The following is a 22,197-nucleotide window of genomic DNA, read 5'->3' as shown; positions in this document are numbered from 1 at the left end:
ATTTATTGTACAAAATATTTGTGTACAATATTTTTTTTTCAGGATTCTTTGATGAATAGAAAGTTCAAAAGAACAGTGTTTATTTGACATATAATCTTTTGTAACATTATAAATGTCTTAACTGTAACTTTTGATCGATTTAATGCATTCTTGCTGAATAAAAGTATTCATTTCTTTAATTTCTTAAAAATGAAAAAATAAGAATCCTAAGAATTCATCAAAGAATCCTGAAAAAAAGTATACAACTGTTTTCAACATTGATAATACTAAGAAATGTTTCAAATCATCATATTAGAATGATTTCTGAAGGATCATGTGACACTGAAGAATGGACTAATGGTGCTGAAAGTTCAGCTTTACATCACAGGAATAAATTACTTTGTAAAATATATTCAAATAGAAAACGGCTATTTTAAACTGTAATAATATTTCACAATATTACTTGTGATATTACTTATATCTTACCGATTACTTATATTATTACATTATTACTTATATTATTACAATATTACTCATATCTTACCGATCCCAAACTTCTGAACGGTAGTGTATATGTGATACTTTTATTGTGAAACATATTTTTTTTTATTTCTTCAAATTTGGAGCTTTAATAGAATATAGCTTTTCTAACTATCTGATGATCACAGAGTTTTAATTTCTTAAAATGATGTATTTCAGAATGCTGCGTGGTGCCAGTATGATGCAGGATTTCCCCAGCTTGACTGGAACAATAAATCTAGAAAGCCTGTGAGTTTATTTTAAACGGCATAAACATACACAAAGAACAGTGTCAGTTACAATAAAATCAACAGCAAACCATTTATGTAAGATTTCCTAATATGGAAATGTCATACAGCACAGCCTGAAGTGACTATTAATTACAAAGGTTAAAGGCTAGTCATTTAATAAAGTTTAAACTGCAGTATAAATTAAACAAAAACACAATTCACATTTAGTGTCTCTTGTGCTGTCCAGGACTTTAACAGGAACTAAAATCAAAAACATCCCAGCAGACCTGTGTGAGGATCTGACTGTGCTCCGAACACTGTAAGTCATACTTGATGCATAAACAGGGGTCATAATTCAGTTCCACTCATACTGCTGACACAACAGCATAACACATCAGAGACACACACAAGGATATTAGCACTAAATGCCACTTTGTATCCATAAACTAATATGCCACCACACACATAAGCATGTTTTTAAGCAGTGACATACCCCTCATAAACAGTTCGTAACACATGTCAGTCAGATGTCCATAAGCGCCCAGTGATGTGCCAGTTACAGCCATAAGCGCTCAGTAATTAATCATCAGTCACAGGCCCCTTAACACACAAAGGTTAGCTGTCACTCAAAACACTCACACACAGTCATGGAAAAGCCTTCAAGCCGGTGCTGTCATTCAAGATACTAACATATGCTTGGCATGTCAGTCATAACAGTACACTCCCCTTTCCGCTTCAGCTTCAAACACACACAGACACACTCCATCGCAAACAAGCGCAGTGTGCGTCAGTCAAGCATCATCCACCTCACAGGCCTGTGCGCAGTGGCCTGTCAGAGGCACAGCTGCAGGGGGACGTTTTAAAGTGATGTCTAATGACCTCCCGGAGGAGAGCGAGCCAGAAGCAGGCCTGCTCCCAGCCTGACTGCTGTAACACATCACACATCCTTTAGTTCCTGTCTAAAATCATCAAAACATTTCCATTCCTCACAAGCTCAGTGTCTCAACATTTGTGTGTATATTCTGACAGAGATCTTTCCTATAATGAGATTGAAGACCTGCCGTCCTTTCAGGGCTGTGTTAGACTGCAGGACATGTAAGTTTTGTGATCGTGCTACATTTTTCTACTGCTTAGACTTGTTAAGTACTGACATTTGAGTTAGGTTTATGAATAGGCATTGACTTTTTTTTATTATTTTTTTTATTATGTGTTCAACAGAAGTCTACAGCATAACCAAATCCAGCGGATAGACAGAGGAACTTTCCAGGGCATGACTAGCCTAAGAGTGCTGTAAGTAATAACGGTTACTGTGATCCATAAATGTGTGTATATGCAAATGATAATGTATAATTAGTAGGTCATTATCACAAAACAATCCCAGATAGGGTGACCAGTTTTGTATTAGATGATCCTACATTATTCCATGTATTATACAGCTACTTACCACATAAATAAATAAATGGACATGAAATATTGATTTGAATTCACTGAAAGATTTCATTATGTGAGAAGAAAGAGAAAGAGTGTGATACAACAGAGAGACCTGAAAGTAGCACAGTTGTATAGGAAATTATTTGCAGTTTGTCAATTATGCAATTAAACGCTCATTATATAAAAACAGATGGCCATAGATTACCGAAATTAACCAGTTAGAATAGTGTTCAATAGAGTCTTATTAATGGGTTCTGTATGGAGTCTAATAAACGTTATTACTTGATGTATTGTATATTTTGATGACAAAGATAATAATAATAATTATTATTATCATTATTATTATTATAAATATATTGTATAACAAACAATACTAATAATCACATCCTAAATGTATTAAATTCAATATTGATAATATTGATGGGTCAGTAAGATTTTTTAAATATTATTTTATTTATTTATTTATTTATTTTTGAAAGTATCTTATGCTCACCAAGGCATTTGATCAAAAATACAATAAAATATTGTGAAATATAATTACAATTTAAATTATCAATTTTTTTTTTTTTTGTTTTGTTTTTTGTAATATATAAGTCATTTATTCCTGTGATGGTAAAAGCTGAATTTTCAGCATCATTACTCCAGTCTCCAGTCTGTCACATGATCCTTTAGAAATCATTCTAATATGCAGATTTAGTGCTCAAGAAACATTATTATTATCAATGTAGAAAACAGTTGTGTTGCTGTGGTGGAAATCAAGTTAAAACAAACCATGTGCAAATTCATCAGTCAACACCATTGCTGAGTATTTTCTTCTTAAAACTGCCGTAAACCAAAGGCAGTCTCAAAAATGCGGTTTGAAATCACTCTTGTTCTCTTTGTCACATATATGTTGTAACCAATCCCGTCAGCATGCGGGTGGGCTTTAGCATATCATTAACTATTCTGCGAAGCAGGGGGGTCTTAGGAGAAGCCAGGTTATCCTGGTATATTTTTCTTTTGATATGAAAAATCGGATACATGAAGCAATATAGTGGGTGAATTATGTTTATGATGTATATTACAATATTATGATGAACTATATGCCTTTCTCCATTGACGTTCAAAGTTGTTCATAGCGTTTCTAAGGAAATATACTGATATTTAGAAGGCAGACTGAGATGGCGAACAGGAACATGGTTTGTGTAACATTAGCAACACATTATTAGCCATTTGATAACATAGTCAAGCAAAAGGCTAATCATATTAATTTCCAATGTTATAAAGAGCGATACATAAAACTCATTACCATTTTGATACATCAGCTTGTAGACGAGCCTGTATAATTCACTCAATTCACAGCAAGGGTGTACCGTTACATTCAATCTATTTTAAGGCATAAAGAAATATGTCATTTTAGTGATCAAAGATTAATTCAAAGGGATAAAATTATTGAATACAGGAGGACCTTAATTCATTGAATAGAAAGATTTTATTTTAAAAATCAAAATCTTTTGTAACATTATGTCCCGGTTTCACAGACAAGGCTTAGATTAAGCCAGGATTAGGCCTTAGTTCAATTAGGACATTTAAAGGTGCCCTAGAACTTTTTTTTAAAAAGATGTAATATAAATCTAAGGTGTCCCCTGAATGTGTCTGTGAAGTCTCAGCTCAAAATACCCCATAGATTTTTTTTTTTATTCTTTTTTTTTTTTCATTTTTGGGGCATCATTATAAATGAGCCGATTCAGGGCTACTGGCCCTTTAATTCTCGTGCTCCACGCCCATGGAGCTCGCGCTTGCCTTGAACAGTGCATAAACAAAGTTTACACAGCTAATATAACCCTCAAATGGATCTTTACAAAGTGTTCGTCATGCATGCGGCATGCATGCGTCAGATTATGCGAGTGCTGTATACTGTTATATTGTTGACATTTGATTCTGAGTTAATTTGAGGCTGTTCTCCGTGGCTAATGGCTAATGCTACACTGTTGGAGAGATTTATAAAGAATGAAGTTGTGTTTATGCATTATACAGACTGCAAGTGTTTAAAAAATGAAAATAACAACGTCTTATCTCAGTGAATACAGTAAGAAATTATGGTAACTTTAACCACATTCAACAGTACATTAGCAACATGCTAACGAAACATTTAGAAAGACAATTTACAAATATCACTAAAAATATCATGATATCATGGATCGTGTCAGTTATTATTGCTCCATCTGCCATTTTTCGCTGTTGTCCTTGCTTGATTACCTAGTCTGATGATTCAGCTGTGCACAGATCCAGATGTTACTGGCTGCCCTTGTCTAATGCCTTTCATAATGTTGGGAACATGGGCTGGCATATGCAAATATTGGGGGCGTACATATTAATGATCCTGACTGTTATGTAACAGTCTGTGTTATGTTGAGATTCGCCTGTTCTTCGGAGGTCTTTTAAACAAATGAGATTTATATAAGAAGGAGGAAACAATGGAGTTTGAGACTCACTGTATTTCATTTCCATGTACTGAACTCTTGTTATTTGACTATGCCAAGATAAATTCAATTTTTCATTCAAGGGCACCATTAAGTAGCTTTTATGAACGTGCCCTAGAAAAAAAAAAACATTACTGGTGTGCATCTTGTGACAAAACAATGGCACGGACTTATTTTAGGATGTTTCAGTACAAGTTTCTTTCAGTTAAAACAACTCAAACATGCATTTTAGTCTAGGACTAGCTTAAGCCTTGTCTGTGAAACCGGGGGCAAATATCTCTTTGTCACGTTTGATAAAGTTCATGCAACCTTGCTCAAGTATTTAAAAAAGTAGAGAAAAAAACCCTTATTAACCCCAAACTTAGAGCCCAAAGAGCCCATAAATTACATTCATTTTTGGTTAAGACTAAGAGAGCTTCAAGGCACACCTAGTAACACCCCTCAACCATGGAAAAACCATGAGTGTAAAATGACCAGTTTATGACTTATAACAACTTATTTCAATCAGATGAATAGCAGTTCACTAATCACACTCTGACTGTTCTCCTCACAATGAACTCACACAAGGCTCGTCTTGAAATCTGAATCTTTACCCAGAGCCATCTGTATTTGTTTAGCCTGTGTATCTGTTTGTTTTCTTACTGCTCTACAGAGACCTAAGCAGAAACCGGATCAAGTTCATCCACAGAGATGCTTTCCTTTCTCTCAGCGCTCTCACCAACCTGTGAGTGTTTAGTCAAGGAGTCTGCTCTCATAATTATTCACATTCATTGTATTTCATTGGAAAAACTGCTGGGGAATTGTACATATAATTGTCATTATTTATTTTATCATACATTGCTCTTTAATTGCTTTAAGATAAAGTACTTTTATGCAGTTTCTCAACCAGAGTGCCTCTGATTAAACAACAAAGCCATAAAGGGCTTTTTTGTGTGTGTGTTTCTCTGTGTGTACATGAATATAATTGCCGTTTTTCCATCATGCCATTAGGGATCTCAGTCTGAACTCCCTAGCCAGTGTTCCTACCGCAGGACTGAGTGCACTGAACCAGCTTAAACTGACTGGAAATGTGGAACTGAGGAATGGCCTAATGTCTAAAAGTCTGCCCAAACTCAGGTAGAGCTCTTCACAGCCTTACTCAAGAGCTGTGACTGATTACAGTTCATTAAGGTTGCTCCTGTGTCCCAGTTTAGTTTGTATGAATAATGATGTGATGTCCCCACCTTCACCCGTACTCTGTAATCACACTCACAGTGTACTCAAGAAATCAGAGACCTTGAGCCTTTCTTTGATCAAAACCCAGATAATTAAGTAACTCTTCAGGTCTTCCTAAACAATTTGTCTCTCTCGCTCGCTTACTCCGTCTCTGTTTTTGTCCCCACAGGTCCATTACGGTTCCCTATGCCTACCAGTGTTGTGCTTTTGTGGCTTGTGACAGTGCAGTTAACCCAGCTGAGGAAGACGAGCGGAGAAATGCATTTGGTATGTCTTTTTGTTATACAGTATAATGCTGTTAAGCTCAGGAGCTTGCTGCTTCTGGTGTATGTGGCCACATGTGATTGAATGAGGTGGTCTGGCCGTGTTTGTGTGTGATATTATGTTTCTCATAGTTGACATGCATATAAATATATTTGCTAGGTGGTGAGGAGGAGATGGAAAGGATTCCTCTAGTCATGCACTGCTCACCCTCACCGGGTAAATACAAAAAATTCTCTTTTCTCTCCTTTTGCTACAGCCAGAGAACTCTGGGTGATGTAATGTTACAAGATATTCACCATATTGGCCATTTTGTTTTATTTTTAATATAATATATTAAATTATTTTTAATATAATATTGATATATTATTATTAGTATAATAATTTTTACTATTTTTACATCTGTATATCCCTATTATGTACACTACCATTCAAAGGTTTAAGTAAAGTTGTATTTGAAATAAATTAATTAACTTGTAAATGGTAGTGCAAGTTGTTTGGGTTTTTTACTCCTTTTCCACAATCATTTTTTCTCAGTTTATCTATTTTAACATGAAATATTGAATTAGCCTCTTAAACACCTCTTTCCATCTTTCAGGGGCATTTAAACCTTGTGAACACTTGTTGGGAAGCTGGATGATCCGGTTGACCGTGTGGTTCATCTGCCTGGTGGCGCTTCTCTTCAACTGCCTGGTCCTTGCAGCCACGTTCTCCCCGCGCACCTCTCCTCTCTCCCCGGCTCGCCTCCTGGTGGCTCTCCTAGCCTCCGCTAACCTGCTGACAGGGGTCTACGTGGCGGCACTGACAATCCTGGACTCTGTCACCTGGGGCTCATTTGCCGAGTATGGCGTGTGGTGGGAAACGGGTGCCGGATGTCAGGTGGTGGGCTTCCTCGCTGTGTTTTCCTCCGAGTGGGCTGTCCTGCTGCTGGCGTTAGCTGCTGTGGAGCGTTGCTTTGCTGTGAGGGCTCTGATGGGGAAGGCAGGAGCTCTGAGGTCCAGTAGCGAAAGGAGGGAAAGACGAAGGAGGTTCGGTATCGCCGCACTCCTGTTGGGATTGGTATCTGTCGCGGCGGCTTGCCTCAGTCTGTATCACGAATCAGCCATGGGCTCTCCTCTCTGCCTGCCCTTCTCTGGAGGTCCTGGACCAGGTCTGGGGTTCACAGTGGCCCTGGTGCTATTGAACACACTAGCGTACCTGCTGAGCGCGGTTGTCTATACGCGGTTATACTGCAGGCTGGGTCGTGCCCAGTTGGCTGACCCTGAGCAGGCCGGGTCTGTGAGGCACATCGCCTGGCTCATCTTCACCAACTGCATCTTCTTCTGCCCGGTGGCGGCTTTTTCTTTCGCTCCCCTGCTGGCCGGGACCAATAATGCAGTGGGCGGACCGGAGATGGCCAAATCCGTGACGCTCATATTCTTTCCCCTCTCTGCCTGCTTGAACCCCGTGCTGTACGTCTGCTTCAGTCCTTCCTTCAGATATGACTGGCTTCGGCTTAGAGGACGGGGGAGGGCCGGAGGTTGCGGCGGGCTGGCCGGAAAAGCAGCTACTAAAGGGACAGTAGCAGGAGGTTCGGCGGTATCTGACGATGGCGAAGGCTTGTCTAGCGACTGCGGAATGTACACAAAGCTGCACGGTGACACTCGGGGAATGTGCAAACACTGTGACGGCGCCCTCCACATCAGGACATCTTCCTCGTCCGCTTCCTCCTCTTCCTCAGCCTGCAGACATTTAGTGAAGTCCCACAGCTGCCCTGCCCTGATGGCAAACGCACCTCAGTGCCTGAGCTCAGAGGGGTACTGGCCCGACACCGGGACGCTTTCCGCCCAGTCGGAATATGGAGATGAGGGCGATTCGTTTGTGTCGGACAGTTCGGAGCAGGTTCAGGCTTGCGGCCGAGCTTGTTTCTGTCAGAGCCGTGGCCTCCCTTTAGTACATTACTCTTATAACATCCCCCGCATGACAGACTGAGCTCACATCCCCGAGCACTCACACACTCAATTCCTCACAGAGTCCTCCATGGTGTGGAGTGTCCCTGCTCCGCAAGGACAGAGAACAGGGAGGGGCTGGACACATGGCTACAGAGCCAATGGAGACACAAACAGACCTGAAGCACTTTTCTCTCTTTTCACACTGTGTGTGTGTGTGTGTGTGTGTGTGTGCGCGCGTGTGTGTGTGTGTGTTTGAGTGAATATAGACCAAATCCATGAAAAGGGAATCTGACAATATAGAGAGACTCTCTGAGCCAAATGTTGTCAGCAAACAACATGTCTTGTTTTCTGTTTCCTGTCCCCCTCAGCCAAATTCAGTTGCATTGGTACCCAGGGCCGATTGACAGTTGATGGACACAGTGATCTTATCTCCCAGTGCCTGCCTTTCAGTTTGCAAGAGAGTAGAACTTGTCTGTTTATTTTCTTGGGGCATTTTTTAGAAAAGAAAAATATATTTTCCATTTTATCCTTTTAAACGTTTGTCTTTTTGATTTAAAGCAGGGATAATATGTGCTATTGTCTATTTGTCTTTTTCTTTTATTCTTTGTTGTCATCATAAAGCCTGACTGTGGCGGGGGATCCCGTTCTATGTAGCAAAGTTTCTCCTAATACTGGAGTTCCAGTTTGCCGATGAGAATGTAATGTTCATGCTGTCTTGTTCCCTCTCATTTCCCTCTCAAGTAGGTTCATGTTGGCCATTATGTTGAAAAGCATTCATTTCTTGCTTGTTTATTCTGAAAGTGATCCTAAAATCACAGTCCTCTCCAGCTAACAGAGTGATCCAGTCATGCCAGTACTCTATTAACTGTTTATGAAAAGAAATCATCTTTAATATATGTTATACAATGACATTTGGATGTCTTGACCAGAGCGCTTCCTTAATCACTAGTACGTTTTTAATTTATTTTAAGACATGGAAATGCTTTGATGAATGAATGGCAAACTACACTTTTTTTATTATTATTCTGCTATTAAGTCACTAGATCATTGTGATTTATGTATTTTGTACACTGGTAGTGAAAAAAATGGGTTTCATGTTAGAGTCATGTTATGGTTGATTTAAATATAAATATATTAATAATTATACTATTAGCTCTAAATAAATTAAAAATAAATCTTTTTTTTTTTACATTCTACAACTGAATTTGAGCATCAGAACATTATAATATAACATGAAAAATTACAACAGTTTGAGATTTTCTAAGGATTACATTCAACAGTTATTTAATTATTAGTTTTTAAAGATTAACTTTAATTTAAAATGACTGCAAACATAATCTAAGTGTAAAAAATATGAAAAATGAGCAGGCAAAATTAAACATTCAATATTGTTAAATCCCAGTAAATGAAAAAATCGTATACATTAAAATATCTTGATCTGAATATTGTGCATCCCTAAACAAAAGCTACCAAGGTCTTTAATATATGAAAACCCTTTGTTATTCTACACCTTACATCCGTACAGTAGCATTCGTGTTGATCAGCTGTATAATATATTGATGTTGAAGTTGCCATTAAGCTATGTCAGGTGAGATGGACAATAGGACCAATGTGTGTCTTTGTGTTCAGGAATATAGAACATTTCATCATCATGATTCTACTTGTACACCTTTGTCCATGTATGTTCAGGAATTCAAGTGAAAGGAAATGTGTGTTTGTTTGCCTTAGATACAGAATGTCAACACCTTCCTTTGGTCTTCTAATATGTTTGCAAAGTGGATGCCATTTTGCCAGTCATATAAGCTCTGGCATTCTGGCTTCTTGCAGGTCGTAGCTACTAGAACTGACAGAATTCCAAATCACGTGTCTATGCATGTGTGTGAGGTCTGAATGTGTGTGTGTGTGTGTGTGTGAGAGAGAGATATTTAGAGATGTCAGAATGATGTAAATTATTTTTGTAGGACACATCTAATCAAAAATGGGATGCATTGTCTAACTGTGGAAGCTACCTCTTCAACCGTAGAGGCTGCCAGTAGTGAGTAGTACATGTGGTTACGTTTCACATGCATTTTGTTGGTATGATTGCTTGCGCTGTAAATACATCTAGTTGTATGTTCTCACTGAATGAGTCATGCGTTAGTTTGTACTGGGAGAAAATGACATACTGTATACAGACATTTTTGTAAACCAAACTATATAAACTGATTGGCTTTAAAGACGAGAGTGCTTGTCCTTTGTTATTAAGTTTCCCTCTTGATAGTTTAGTCCTCTTTTAGTTGATGAGTTACACGTGTTGTGTCGTGCTCTTTTTATTTCAATGGTGCTAAAATCAAAGTAGTGAGCAAAGTAGTAGCATTAGACTCATTGATATATCTAAAGTTTTAACCTTGCAATATTATGGCTGTCATCCTAAATGGGCTTTTTATATTACCACAAACTGCAGCTCCTAAAATTTCACCTACATGTCAGAAAACAATGAACATTAGCTCTTCAAGACTTTTCTTTCAAAAACAGCAGCCATCCTCAACATTAAAATGTTTGATGTGCTTAATGTATTAATTATCCTTTAACCTGTCATGCCATTTAAATACCTGACAAGATTAGTTATTCAATTAATGGAGTATTACTACGTTTTTATAAAGAGAGGAGAGTGTCTACAAAACAATAATCTGTTAAGCCCATGGGAATTGTCTGTTCCCTATAAAGGAAAAAACATCACAGCCGGTGCTGTGGAAAATGGCTCCGCCAATCAAACAGCCCGGGTTGGGGAGTGTGGAACCACCAGACACTGCCAGAAGGGATAGGGAGGGATTCTTAATAAAGAGCAGCCGATTCTTCTTCTTTTTTCTCCTTCTAATTTTCCTCTTATCAGACTCCCGATGCTTAACTGGAGGGGCGGAATAAGAAAATCTGAAGTAGACCCCCTGGAGCTCATCGTCGAGTTGCTAAAACATCTCAGTGGGAATATTTCCTAAGGTGCTTGTAATTGTACCAACCACTTAAGTGTGAAAGCTTTCTGCAATAAACCTTATTACAGTCACGCTGGTTAACACTTGATAAACTGCCATCTTTCTCAAAACCTACATAGCCTACTTTCAGTACAGATCTTTGCACACTAAACGTCCATGATTGAATATTCTGATTTTTCCTGGCTTACGGGCTGTGGTTTGGTGTTTGAGGAGATCTATGGTTTTCTTTGCAGACCTCACTGCATGTGTTGAATGAATAGCTTTGATTAGGCTGGGGTGAGAAGAAGTAGCCTGCCAGGATTTGTTATTACCTTAATGTTCCTGGTGATAGACTAAAACCATCCAGGCTGAGAAAAAGACTCATTACTAAGACTAATATCACCGTCAGTACTAAATATACGGCTTGTGACAGGCAATTCAACATGTAATTAGTGATTCTGACAAGAGGGAGGCCTCATGCTTCGATTCTCACCAGCAGGCGGCTGTGGCTTGTGAGCGCCTCTAGATGGCAGTGCTGTTCAGCCGGTTTACTGAGTGACGCTTTCTCATTTTCCGTGTTACTTCAGCTTTACATTGAACAGGAGATTTTCCCCAGCTGCTGAGAGCATCTGATTTTTCCAAATGTCCTCCTGTAACCTTCATATGTAAGTGTACACTTCATATGGGCCTGCTTAGCACTACACTAGCAGAGAAACTATCTGCTAGACTGGTAGGATAATAAATAAAGCGCCTACTATTATTAACGTTAGGCTGATGTTGTTCAGTGTTTTCCCAAAAATTATACATTTAAAAACTCAGAATGTCTTACATCTCTGCGTATGCCTGACTCTAACTTCAAGAGTCATGGAATGATCCAGATGTATGGCCTTTTGTGTATTTTTGTCGTCTCCATTATTTTACTATTTTCGATATCTGGTAGGCTACTGCTGCAGTCAATCTACCATATAAAGATGTATGATATTGCCATTTTATTAAGAGGGTCGCTATGATAAAACTATGAGCAAGCTAATATAGGAGAAGCTAAGCTTTGCCTGTTTTCCTGGATCCATTTTCAGTTGACATCTTTAAAAATTACAGTAGGCTATACTTACTGTACTTAATGATTCAGTGTTCGTACTCATTTTGAGTGAGATTAAATGCAAAATAGGTATCTCAGTTGAGATATTTCCATAGAGGATTTTTAAATGTTTTGCAAATAATCTGTTTAGCAGATATAGCCTATCTGTCTTGCCATTAGGGATGTGCACTATTACTTGAGTACTAGGACATGACAGCGATGAGAACGATGATCACTGACTTTACCTGAGGTTTGATTGGTTAGGATAGCCTGCCGTCTAGACCGGTAAAATAAAGTGAAACTATGGATTTAAAGGATTAGTTCACTTTCAAATAAAAAATACCCCAAGCTTTACTCATCCTTAGGTGTATATGACTTTCTTCTTTCTGATGAACGCAGTCGGAGAATGGAGAAATATTAATAAATATCCTGACGCATCCTAGATTTATAATGGCATTGAACAGTGGTCACGAGAATGAGACCCTTCATTATTACTCACCCTCATGTCGTTCCACACCCGTAAGACCTTCGTTAATCTTCGGAACGCAAATTAAGATATTTTTGTTGAAATCCGATGGCTCCATGAGGCTTGCATAGGGAGCAATGACACTTCCTCTCTCAAGATCCATTAATGTACTAAAAACATATTTAAATCAGTTCATGTGAGTACAGTGGTTCAATATTAATATTATAAAGCAACGAGAATATTTTTGGTGTGCCAAAAAAAAAAAAAAAAAAAACTACTTATTTAGTGATGGCCGATTTCAAAACACTGCTTCAGGAAGCTTCGGAGCACAGATGAATCAGCGTATCGAATCATCTGTTCGGAGCGTGATTTCAGCATTTTGGCGGTTTGACATGCAATCCGAATCATGATTCGATATAGAAGAATCATAACGCTAAGTGTTTTGAAATCGCCAGCACTATATAAGTCGTTATTTTGTTTTTTTGGCACACCAAAAATATTCTCGTCACTTTATAATATTATTATTGAACCACTGTACTCACATGAACTGATTTAAATATGTTTTTAGTACATTAATGGATCTTGAGAGAGGAAATTACATTGCTGGCTATAGAGGCCTCACTGAGCCATCCGGATTTCAACAAAAATATCTTAATTTGTGTTCTGAAGATTAACGAAGGTCTTACGGGTGTTGAATGGAATGAGGGTAAGTAATAAATTACAGAATTTTCATTTTGGGTGAACTAACCCTTTAAATTTTTTCCGTAAGTTGAATAGGGACGGCGGTCTGGCAGAAGCTAGATATTTTACTTTATAACTTAAATATGGATTTTTTATTTTTTTTTACACAAACGCATCGCTTCGCTTGAGAAGGCCTTTATTAACCCCCGGAGCCGTGTGGAATATGCTTATGATGGATGGATGTGGATGGAGCTTATTCTTCAGCTTATCACTGCCATTATAAAGCTCAGATGCATCAGGATATTTATTAATATATCTCCAATTGTGTTCTTTAAAGAAGAAAGTCATATACACCTAGGATGGCTTGAGGGTGAGTAAAGCTTGGGGTAATTTTCATTTGAAAGTGAACTAATCCTTTAAAAGTGCGCCGTGATGCCTGGAATCACTTTGGTCATGAAAATACAAGTGCAAGATGTGCAGTTCCAATCTGCCATATGTATAACATTATTATGAGAACACTACTGGAATAGAATGTTGTAAATTCTTTGTACTTTAATTGCTGGTGTTTCAGTGTTGTTGTTAAGGGAAGAGAGCATCATATTCAAGTTCATGTGCGCATTTGTGTCCTTTTGCGCAAATGTAAGTTGTAGTATTACTTTTATGTTAGGGCAGGCTATCTGATTAATATCATATAGGATGTGTTTGGTTATTATGTAATAGTGATAATCTAGCAGTGTTATTTTGTTATTATTTTTCTAAAAATGTCCATCCCTACTTGTCACGCACACTGGAAAGCTTGAATCATTAAGTATGGAGAAAGGAGAGCAGAGCCGTCAGTGCTGCAATTTAGTGAGCTAGAAATCTGCTTCCTTCACCATGTGCAGAATTTTACTAGGTTTCATTAAACGGAGTCATTAGCACATAAAAGTCATTCAGAGCACAGTACCAATGGAACAGCTGAGCCACAAATCTCTCCTAGTGCAGTTTCAGGATAAAGGACAAACTGGGAGGGAGGACGCTGGACCGGAACCATATAAAAGAGAAATAAGCTAAAAGAAGAAAACTAAAACCTAATGGCATTCAGAATGTCGATTTCTTTTTGGCATGAAATGAATAAGCAAGGGTATCAGTAGAGCTGTCCATCTGGACCCGGAAGAGACAACATAGGCTGAGTTTGTCAAGAAACTTAAGCTGTTAAAAATAACCCCCATCAGTCTGTCGGCTACAAATTCAGTCAGCTGTGGTACACAGTAGAAAATCTCACACGCCAAATATAGTTCCACCTTTAACCCACCAACACTATACAAATGTAATATAATAATCAGTGTTATTTTAGTATTGTATATATGCTATTTTAGTATTTTAATATTGTGAATTAGCTTTTATTTTTATATTTTCAGTTTTCATTTTAGTTTTAGTAATTGCATGTGCTTTTGTCATGTGTTTTATTAGATTTAATACATTTATATTTCTGTTTTAGTTTTGTAATTTTAGTAGGTCCTACTTATTTTATTTCAGTTCTAATTTTCAGTGAAGTTTTTTACATTTGCTTTATCTTATTTCTGTTTACATCTTTAATCCTTTTAGTTTTACTTTTAGTTAACGATAACAACACTGAGTATAATCCATATAATCCATAATTAGTCATTGTATCATCATCTTAGTCTAAAACAAACACATTAAAGCCAATTAAACATTCTAAATGTGTAATTTCTCAAATTCTAATTTTCAAACTATGCCATGTTCCAATCTGTTTGTCTATATTATTATTATTTTTTTTTTAAATAACCATTTACTTAACGACTAGTCAAATATGCTGCATAGAATTTAAGCAGTTACACAAATAAAGTCTAGTGGATGTTGACATGCTTAAAATAATTCAGAGCTGGAATTAGTTTAAAGGACAGTCTCCACCAACAAGGTCAATACGTAACCACACCAATAGAACATATTAGACTATGATTGTTTGCTCAATGGAGCCAAGTGTATTTACTTGGTTTAGAATAAATACAGTCAGACAGCATGTAAACGGCAAGTTAGTTCCAGTTGATTTTTAATGTCACCCCTATAACAATAAAAAGTTAGCATGATTTCTATCCACTCAAGAGGCTGCTAATAGCACAGTTCCTCTCCCCATGGCCTTGTCTGTGGTATCTCTGACAACACACTCTGCTCATATCAGTAGACATTATTTGATAAAGGGAGCAAAGGGCACGAATGTGCTGAGGGATTAACGTTTGCTAACATTACAAGGTAATTCACAGTGGCACATCTGCCATCTTGATTGTTTGTACAGAAAGCACATACCTAATCACACTGAGTTGCCCGTTTTCATCTCCCCCTGGCTTTCCTCTCTCAGCGGCTGAAGGTGATCACCGCCTCATTGGGAAACAGCTTCAGCTTAGCCACATCCTGCTTATGCAAGCTTATCTCTCGCTGTCAAACATCTCACACAGATGCACTGTGGCAAGGCTGATTTTTAAGCCCCTGTGTTGATGAGGAAAGCTTATTTTAAATGATGGGATGTAGTGTTTTCCCAATTCAAGTTAAGTTATGCATATCATTTCACTAGATAATGTGCATTAGAAGTTGTCATGAGTAATATTTGTGGATATATTACCCATAGAAATGTACAACTATTGGGAGCTCATTACGCAACTCGCAACTGGAATACTTGATTCTGATTGGTTGACGCCAACATCCAGTAATCAGATGTTTCTTAATATTCACTCTTGGCCACAGCAAAGCTGTATATCAGACCGGTAACTGAAAACCAGTGTTGTGAACAACTGGTCCACCCCAGGTAACGGAATGTTCTCAAAACATTCTGAAAAAGGTTCTGTCAAAGTTATGAACACACACTCTTCCAGTAACATCAATAGAACATTTTGTTCTGAGTTTTCTGGTCTTTATTAATTTTCTCAAAAGATTTGGCCAAAACCTTATTTCTGCATCATTAATATGCTTTTTTTTTCCTTCCTGAAATTATTTAGTTGGACATTTTTTAATGTTATAAATTGATTCAGAATATTCAGAGAACATTAAAAAGTAACATTCCCAAAATGTTTGCAGAATGAGAAAATAGAATGTTTCCTTAACGATTGCATAACCACAAAACAAAAGGTTTTGTACATTCAGAGAACATTCAGAAAGAACATTTTTATAACTTAAAAACATCAGCAATACATTCTTAGAACATATTTTTGTTAACTGGTACCTAAAGATTCTATTGTCTGAAAAGCCTTTTAATGTTTGCTCTGTTGAGTGCCTGATTATGAAACACACACACTTGGGATATGTTTTGTCATCTTACATTTGTTTATGACTTATAATTGTAAATATACAAGACTATAAATTGTGAAATTAAATATTTCTTGTTCTTTAACTGTTCAGCATGCTATAGCATACATTTAACCTCTGTGTAATAAATCGGATAATGTAAAGTCAGCTGCTTAGTATGTAAATTGTATGATATATAAAATGAGAGTGCATGAATCAACACTTGTCATGGTCTTTCTAGGTCCAGTGGAAAGTCACACCATGATCTCATAATGGAGCGAGCAGGTGGGTTTGTCGTTATGTCATAGAATGAGTGTCAGATAATCCATTACAGCCCCTCACTCTGCCATTCACACATATCAGCCATGCCATCCCACAGGGCCACTCTAATTCACTCTGACACTGTGGAGTTCCTCGCAGTAGGTGGTTGTTTTAAGGTTAGCTGGGCCTTAGTGCCACTTTTTCCTCTTCATTCCAGCTGTATCTCTCAACAACTGCTTCTCCCTGCCACTGATTTAGGCATCTGTTGCAATAGGATGTAAAACACATTACACCGCAGCCTTACTGAAACATTGATGACTCTAAACTCTTGTTCTAGACACACTTTTATCGTCTGGCTCAGTGTTTAGTATTCATCCGCTGTGATAGGCAGAACAATAGTTTGAATGCTGCAGTGTATCATAATTGAACAAGTCTAAGCCTGATGGTACTTTATGTTCTACTAACGTGTAGTGTGTTTTCAAATGCTACACCATCTTAGGCTGTCGAGCCGCTGTCCCTGCTGGAAACAAACTGAGGCTGGAAATAAATGAGATGTTGAATATGAACGAGGGAAGGAAGGAAGGAAGTGGAATGAAGGGAGACTAGCTTCACGCTTCTTGACTCTGGAGGGGGAAAAACATGATATTCATTGTTGCTCTAGAGAGTGTCAGTGTTATTATCTAGGATCTTCCATTGTCTGATGCAATACGTCTTATAACTATTATTATTATTATTGGATATTTTGGTAACTTTACAATAAGGTTCCTTTTGTTAACATTAGTTAAAGGGTTACTTCACCCACAAATGACATTTCTGTCATTAATTACCCACATATTGTTCCACACCTGTAAGACCTTCGTTCATCTTCGGAACACAAATTAGGATATTTTTGATGAAATCCTAGAGGTATGTGACTCCTCCATAGACAGCAATATAATCAACACTTTCAAGGTCCAGAAAGGTACTAAAGACATTGTTAAAACAGTCGACATGACTGCAGTGATTCAACCTTAATTTTATGAAGCGACTGGAATACTTTTGGTGCACACACACAAACAAAACAAAAAAAGACTTTATTCAACAATATCTTTTCTTCTAACAATTTTATTTATTTATTTATTTTTTTTTAGATAAACTAATTCACCCCAAAATAAAAATTCTGTCATCATTTACTCACCAAACCTGTTCCAAACCTGTATACATTTCTTTGTTCTGATTTACATAAAGGAAGATATTTGGAAGAATGTTTGTAACCAAACTACGGAAGAGGATTAGGGCCAAGCAATAATAAAAAAATAAAACCATCTCGAGATTAAAGTTGTTAAATTTTGAGAAAAAAACGTGTTAAATTTCGAGAAAAAAGTCAAAATAAAATGTTGAGAATAAACTCACTAAATTACGAGAAAAAACTCGTTCAATTTCAAGAAAAAAGTTGAGATAAAATGTTGAGAATAAACTCGTTAAATTACGAGAAAAAACTTGTTAAAATGTTGAGAATAAAGTCATTAAATTACGAGAAAAAAGTCGTTCGATTATAGGTGCGTTCACGCGGCCTCGTAATTCCTGTAGTTACGAGATTCTAGCTTGTAAAAAGCGTTCACGTCCTCGTAGGGCTCGTAATTACAGCTTGTAAGCTGGGAGGTTTCTGAAAGCTACCACATGTACCACGTGGCCGCTGTACCACCTGACAGCTGTAGATTCATTTAGGCGTTGATAGTGGTGCCATGGAAACGCATAATTCCCAGTCCAAGGACCAAAAGGACGTGAACAGCTCCGAATATAACGTCACGTGTTGATATCTCAAGATTCCGGTAAATACGAGGTGATGTGAACGCAGCATTTGAGAACAAATTCCTTTAATTATGAGAAAAAAAGTCATTAAATTTCGAGAAATAGTTGACATAAAATGTTGAGAATTAAGTTGTTAAATTACGAGAAAAAAATCATTAGATTATGAGAACAAGTTCGTTAAATTATGAGAATAAAGTAATTAAATTATGAGAAAAAAGTTGTTAGATTATGAGAACAAATTTGTTAAATTATGAGAAGAAATGTGTTAAATTATGAGAACAAATTCATAATTTAACTTAGTACTTATAGTTTATAAGTACTAATAAGCAGCCAATATCCTGGTAAAATGCATGCTAATAAGCAACTAGTTAATAAGAATTGGACCTTAAACTCAAGTGTTACCATTTTAGTTCATGTTAATTATGAGGACCTTATTTTAAAGTGCTACCATTTTTCAAAGTTATCAAAGGTGTCATGAAATACTGTCTTAACTTTGTCTCATTATGTAAGTAAATGATGTAACTACATTTTACATTAATCTTCAAACATTGTGCTTGCATGGATTAATTCGGGCACAGTAATAGATCTGTAAAGAAATGAGATTGGTCATGGATTATCAAACATGACTTGATGGAGAGTTTCACTAGAACAGGCACCGGCCGCTGATTCAACTCAAGTCTGGCTACATTAACAAGCAGAGTTTTGCAAGCATGAGAATCCATTGCCTTCATGGTATCACTTGAGGCTTTTTTTTTTTTTTTTTAGGAAAAGCATTTATTTTGTTTTCCTCTTTGCAGCTTCTCAAGTACATGTAGAGACACTTTACTGGCTATAAACCGAATACCTGATTGATTATTCATGGACAAATGCTCATGGAAAGGACAACATATATCAAGTAGCCACAAAAAAAAAAAAAAAAAAAAAAAAAATGTAATGATGCAACTGAGACAGAAGCTCCAAAGTCAAAGTAAAGGTGCACTGCAGAGGAGATACCCAGCCAAATATACTGACTGGCCGGTCCCTTATTCCCAATCACCTGATCATCAGGGCACTTTCACAGCTCCCCGACTCAAGTGAATACAACTGTTTACAACAGATATATGAGGTAGATTAAAGTGCTGCGGTGTATATTTGTTCTCTGCTGACGTCTTTTAGATTATGAATGCTAAGTATGTGTTGTTTGTTTCTTTTTATATTATTTTATTTGAATAAATCCGAGCTGTCTCCCTCTCTGCTGTGTGTCATTGCAGGGGGATGAGACAAGAGGGCCGGCAGGGCAGAACACGTCTGCTTCCATTTGTCATGACGAAGAACTGTCATGCAAGGTGTGTGTGTTGAAACACTTTTACATCGGCATGTGTTTGTCACCCTGGGATGGATCCGTGTCTATCCTCGGCATTCTGGAAGGGAGGCGTGCACGTAAACATGTCACGAACACGTAATTATGTCTACATCACATGAGCGCTTAAATAAACGCATTCAAACCCATCCATGTTTACACGACATGCATGTCTAGCTAGGCGTAGAAATATGACATTTTGCTCAGCCACACGTTTATACATGGTTATGCATGGCTAACTTCACCCACATATTTTGCATTCTGAATCTCATTGCCCCTCCTTGACGTGGCCACACACACACATACCCAAGCTCGTGCGATAACCACATCGAGACGGGGCTGTGAGGGTCGGCTGAGCCCCTCCAGGCCAGATCCTCCTTTCCACATGAGTGTGTCCAGTCTCCAGTCCTCAACCCCCCTTCCCTCTCCTTCCCTCTCCTCTTGGGCCACGGGCTGCAACATGGCTCTGAATACTCCAAAGACACACTAAATCAAATCCTCATCGCAAGCTGTGTCTTTTATTAGAGTTATATAAGTGTGTATGACGGATAGAAAGAGAGCGAGGGGAGTTGCTCCTGTTTTTTTAGCTTCGTGCTGAGGGATGCCGGGTAGAAAATGGAATGTTTTTATTTTTTTGTCATGATTTTATCAATGGTGTTTTAAGATTTGTTTGCCATTATCTAACCTGTACAAATATAAAAACGATTCCCGCTGACCTTTGACTCACATGAATGACTAGCCTAATATTGCACAGATACATGGCTTTTTTAAATCATGGCACTCAATCTTACTTGGTCTGATGCACTAAGGCGGGGGGATCTCAGAGCCTGAAGGCTTCAAGGAGCTGTCACACATATCTGATGTAATGTGGAGGCCAGATGCACAGTGGTACCACAATCAGAGGTTCAGTTGCTCCACTCATGCTCTCTCATACAGGCACTAACAAACACACAGCGCCCTTTCACAGCCATTTGAGGTCTTTTTTTTTTTTAACAAAAGCAATGAAATTTTATGAATGCATCTGTCTCGAGTACCATAATGTTATCTATAAACAGTCAAGCTTCTACATAAACTTAAAGGACACTATATACCCGAATAAGTTGTCAAAATTAAAAAAAAAATTGATTTGGTTACATCAAAATGTTTAAGTTAAGAAATTCAAAGTTTAAGTAAGCAGAACTGGTAGATTTTTATTTTGTGCTCATACATTTTAATTGTTATTAAACTGAAATATTTGAGTAAGCGAATTCACACATTTAACTTAAAATGATCACATGATCTCAACATAAACATTTTTATTAGTGGAAACTTAGGTCATTCAGCTAATAACATATAATAACAAGCTAATTCAGAAAATGCTAACTTAGTTAATTTGCTAGCATGTTAGCAATATGGTATAACACTTAAAACATTTAATATAATATTTAACAAACCAAGAGCAGAAGGCCTGGAATGTTTCATAGCTTTCATTGACCAAGGACCGCTCAAGAGGACATTTGACTGACATGTAACGCAATCAAAGTTTGTTTTGATTCCAGATAAGTGTGCCATATGCATCAGTCATTCAGCCAATGGTCTGTGGGCGTGACGTCTGAGGCTGAGACTACCATGATGGTAACTCTCCAAAAACCCACATTAACAGAAACCCTTCTAAATTAGCATAACAAATCATTAATCGCTACTAAATCTCTCACTTAAAATTAATCTTGCACAAAAAAAAAACATTATATCACAATTAATTTGAACATTTACTCTCCCTTTCGAGTGCCATGGTCAAAGCATTCTGGGAAATAGAAAACCCAGCCTAGTTTAAGTTAAACTTAAGTTTGTCTAAATGAAAAGAAATGAGTTCATAAAACTCAAAACAATGAAACAGTTCAATTTACTTAAAATATATCAGTTCTGTGAACTTGAAGGAAAAAGAAAGTGCCTAATACTCATAAAAGTTAATTTGATTGAACTAATTTGTTTAATTTAAGTTTACCCTACTCAAACCAATTAATTGTTTTGAGTGTTAGGGTGGTATAACACTTAAAACATTGAATATAATATTTAACAAACCAAGCTGCATGCACCACTTGTCACCATGATGGTAGTCTCATGTAGCCAGAGCTTCAGATTAACAGCAGAAGGTCTGGAATGTATCGTAGCTTTCATTGAACAAAGACCGCTCAAGAGGACGTTTGACTGACATGTAACACAACCAGTCACAGTTCATTTTGTTCCACGTCATGTTTAGGGGCATGAAATACAAAGTCGACGTCCCTACAATAACAAACAGACATGCATCTAATAAATTACTCATTTAAGAATGTTGTGCAAGTTT

General features: G+C 37.4%; 1 protein-coding gene across 2 annotated transcripts in view; it reads left to right on the top strand.

Moving 5' to 3' along the window:
* lgr4 (leucine-rich repeat containing G protein-coupled receptor 4) overlaps positions 1-12,359 on the top strand; it is a 71,023-nt gene extending 58,664 nt beyond the window's left edge. For both annotated transcript variants that reach the window (XM_067399475.1, XM_067399474.1), the window contains 9 exons: positions 679-747; positions 976-1,047; positions 1,758-1,823; positions 1,947-2,018; positions 5,274-5,345; positions 5,612-5,737; positions 6,006-6,103; positions 6,260-6,316; positions 6,696-12,359. In XM_067399475.1, the coding sequence (XP_067255576.1) occupies positions 679-747; positions 976-1,047; positions 1,758-1,823; positions 1,947-2,018; positions 5,274-5,345; positions 5,612-5,737; positions 6,006-6,103; positions 6,260-6,316; positions 6,696-8,068 (2,005 nt within the window). In that variant the 3' untranslated portion in view covers positions 8,069-12,359. The remainder of the gene's footprint in view (positions 1-678; positions 748-975; positions 1,048-1,757; positions 1,824-1,946; positions 2,019-5,273; positions 5,346-5,611; positions 5,738-6,005; positions 6,104-6,259; positions 6,317-6,695) is intronic.
* Positions 12,360-22,197: the final 9,838 nt, after the last annotated feature.

This window comes from Chanodichthys erythropterus, chromosome 11 (genome assembly GCF_024489055.1).
Source record: "Chanodichthys erythropterus isolate Z2021 chromosome 11, ASM2448905v1, whole genome shotgun sequence".
Classification (NCBI taxonomy): domain Eukaryota; kingdom Metazoa; phylum Chordata; class Actinopteri; order Cypriniformes; family Xenocyprididae; genus Chanodichthys; species Chanodichthys erythropterus.
The sequence above is the reverse complement of the archived record's forward strand: the minus strand, read 5'-3'. Positions and strand labels throughout refer to the sequence as shown.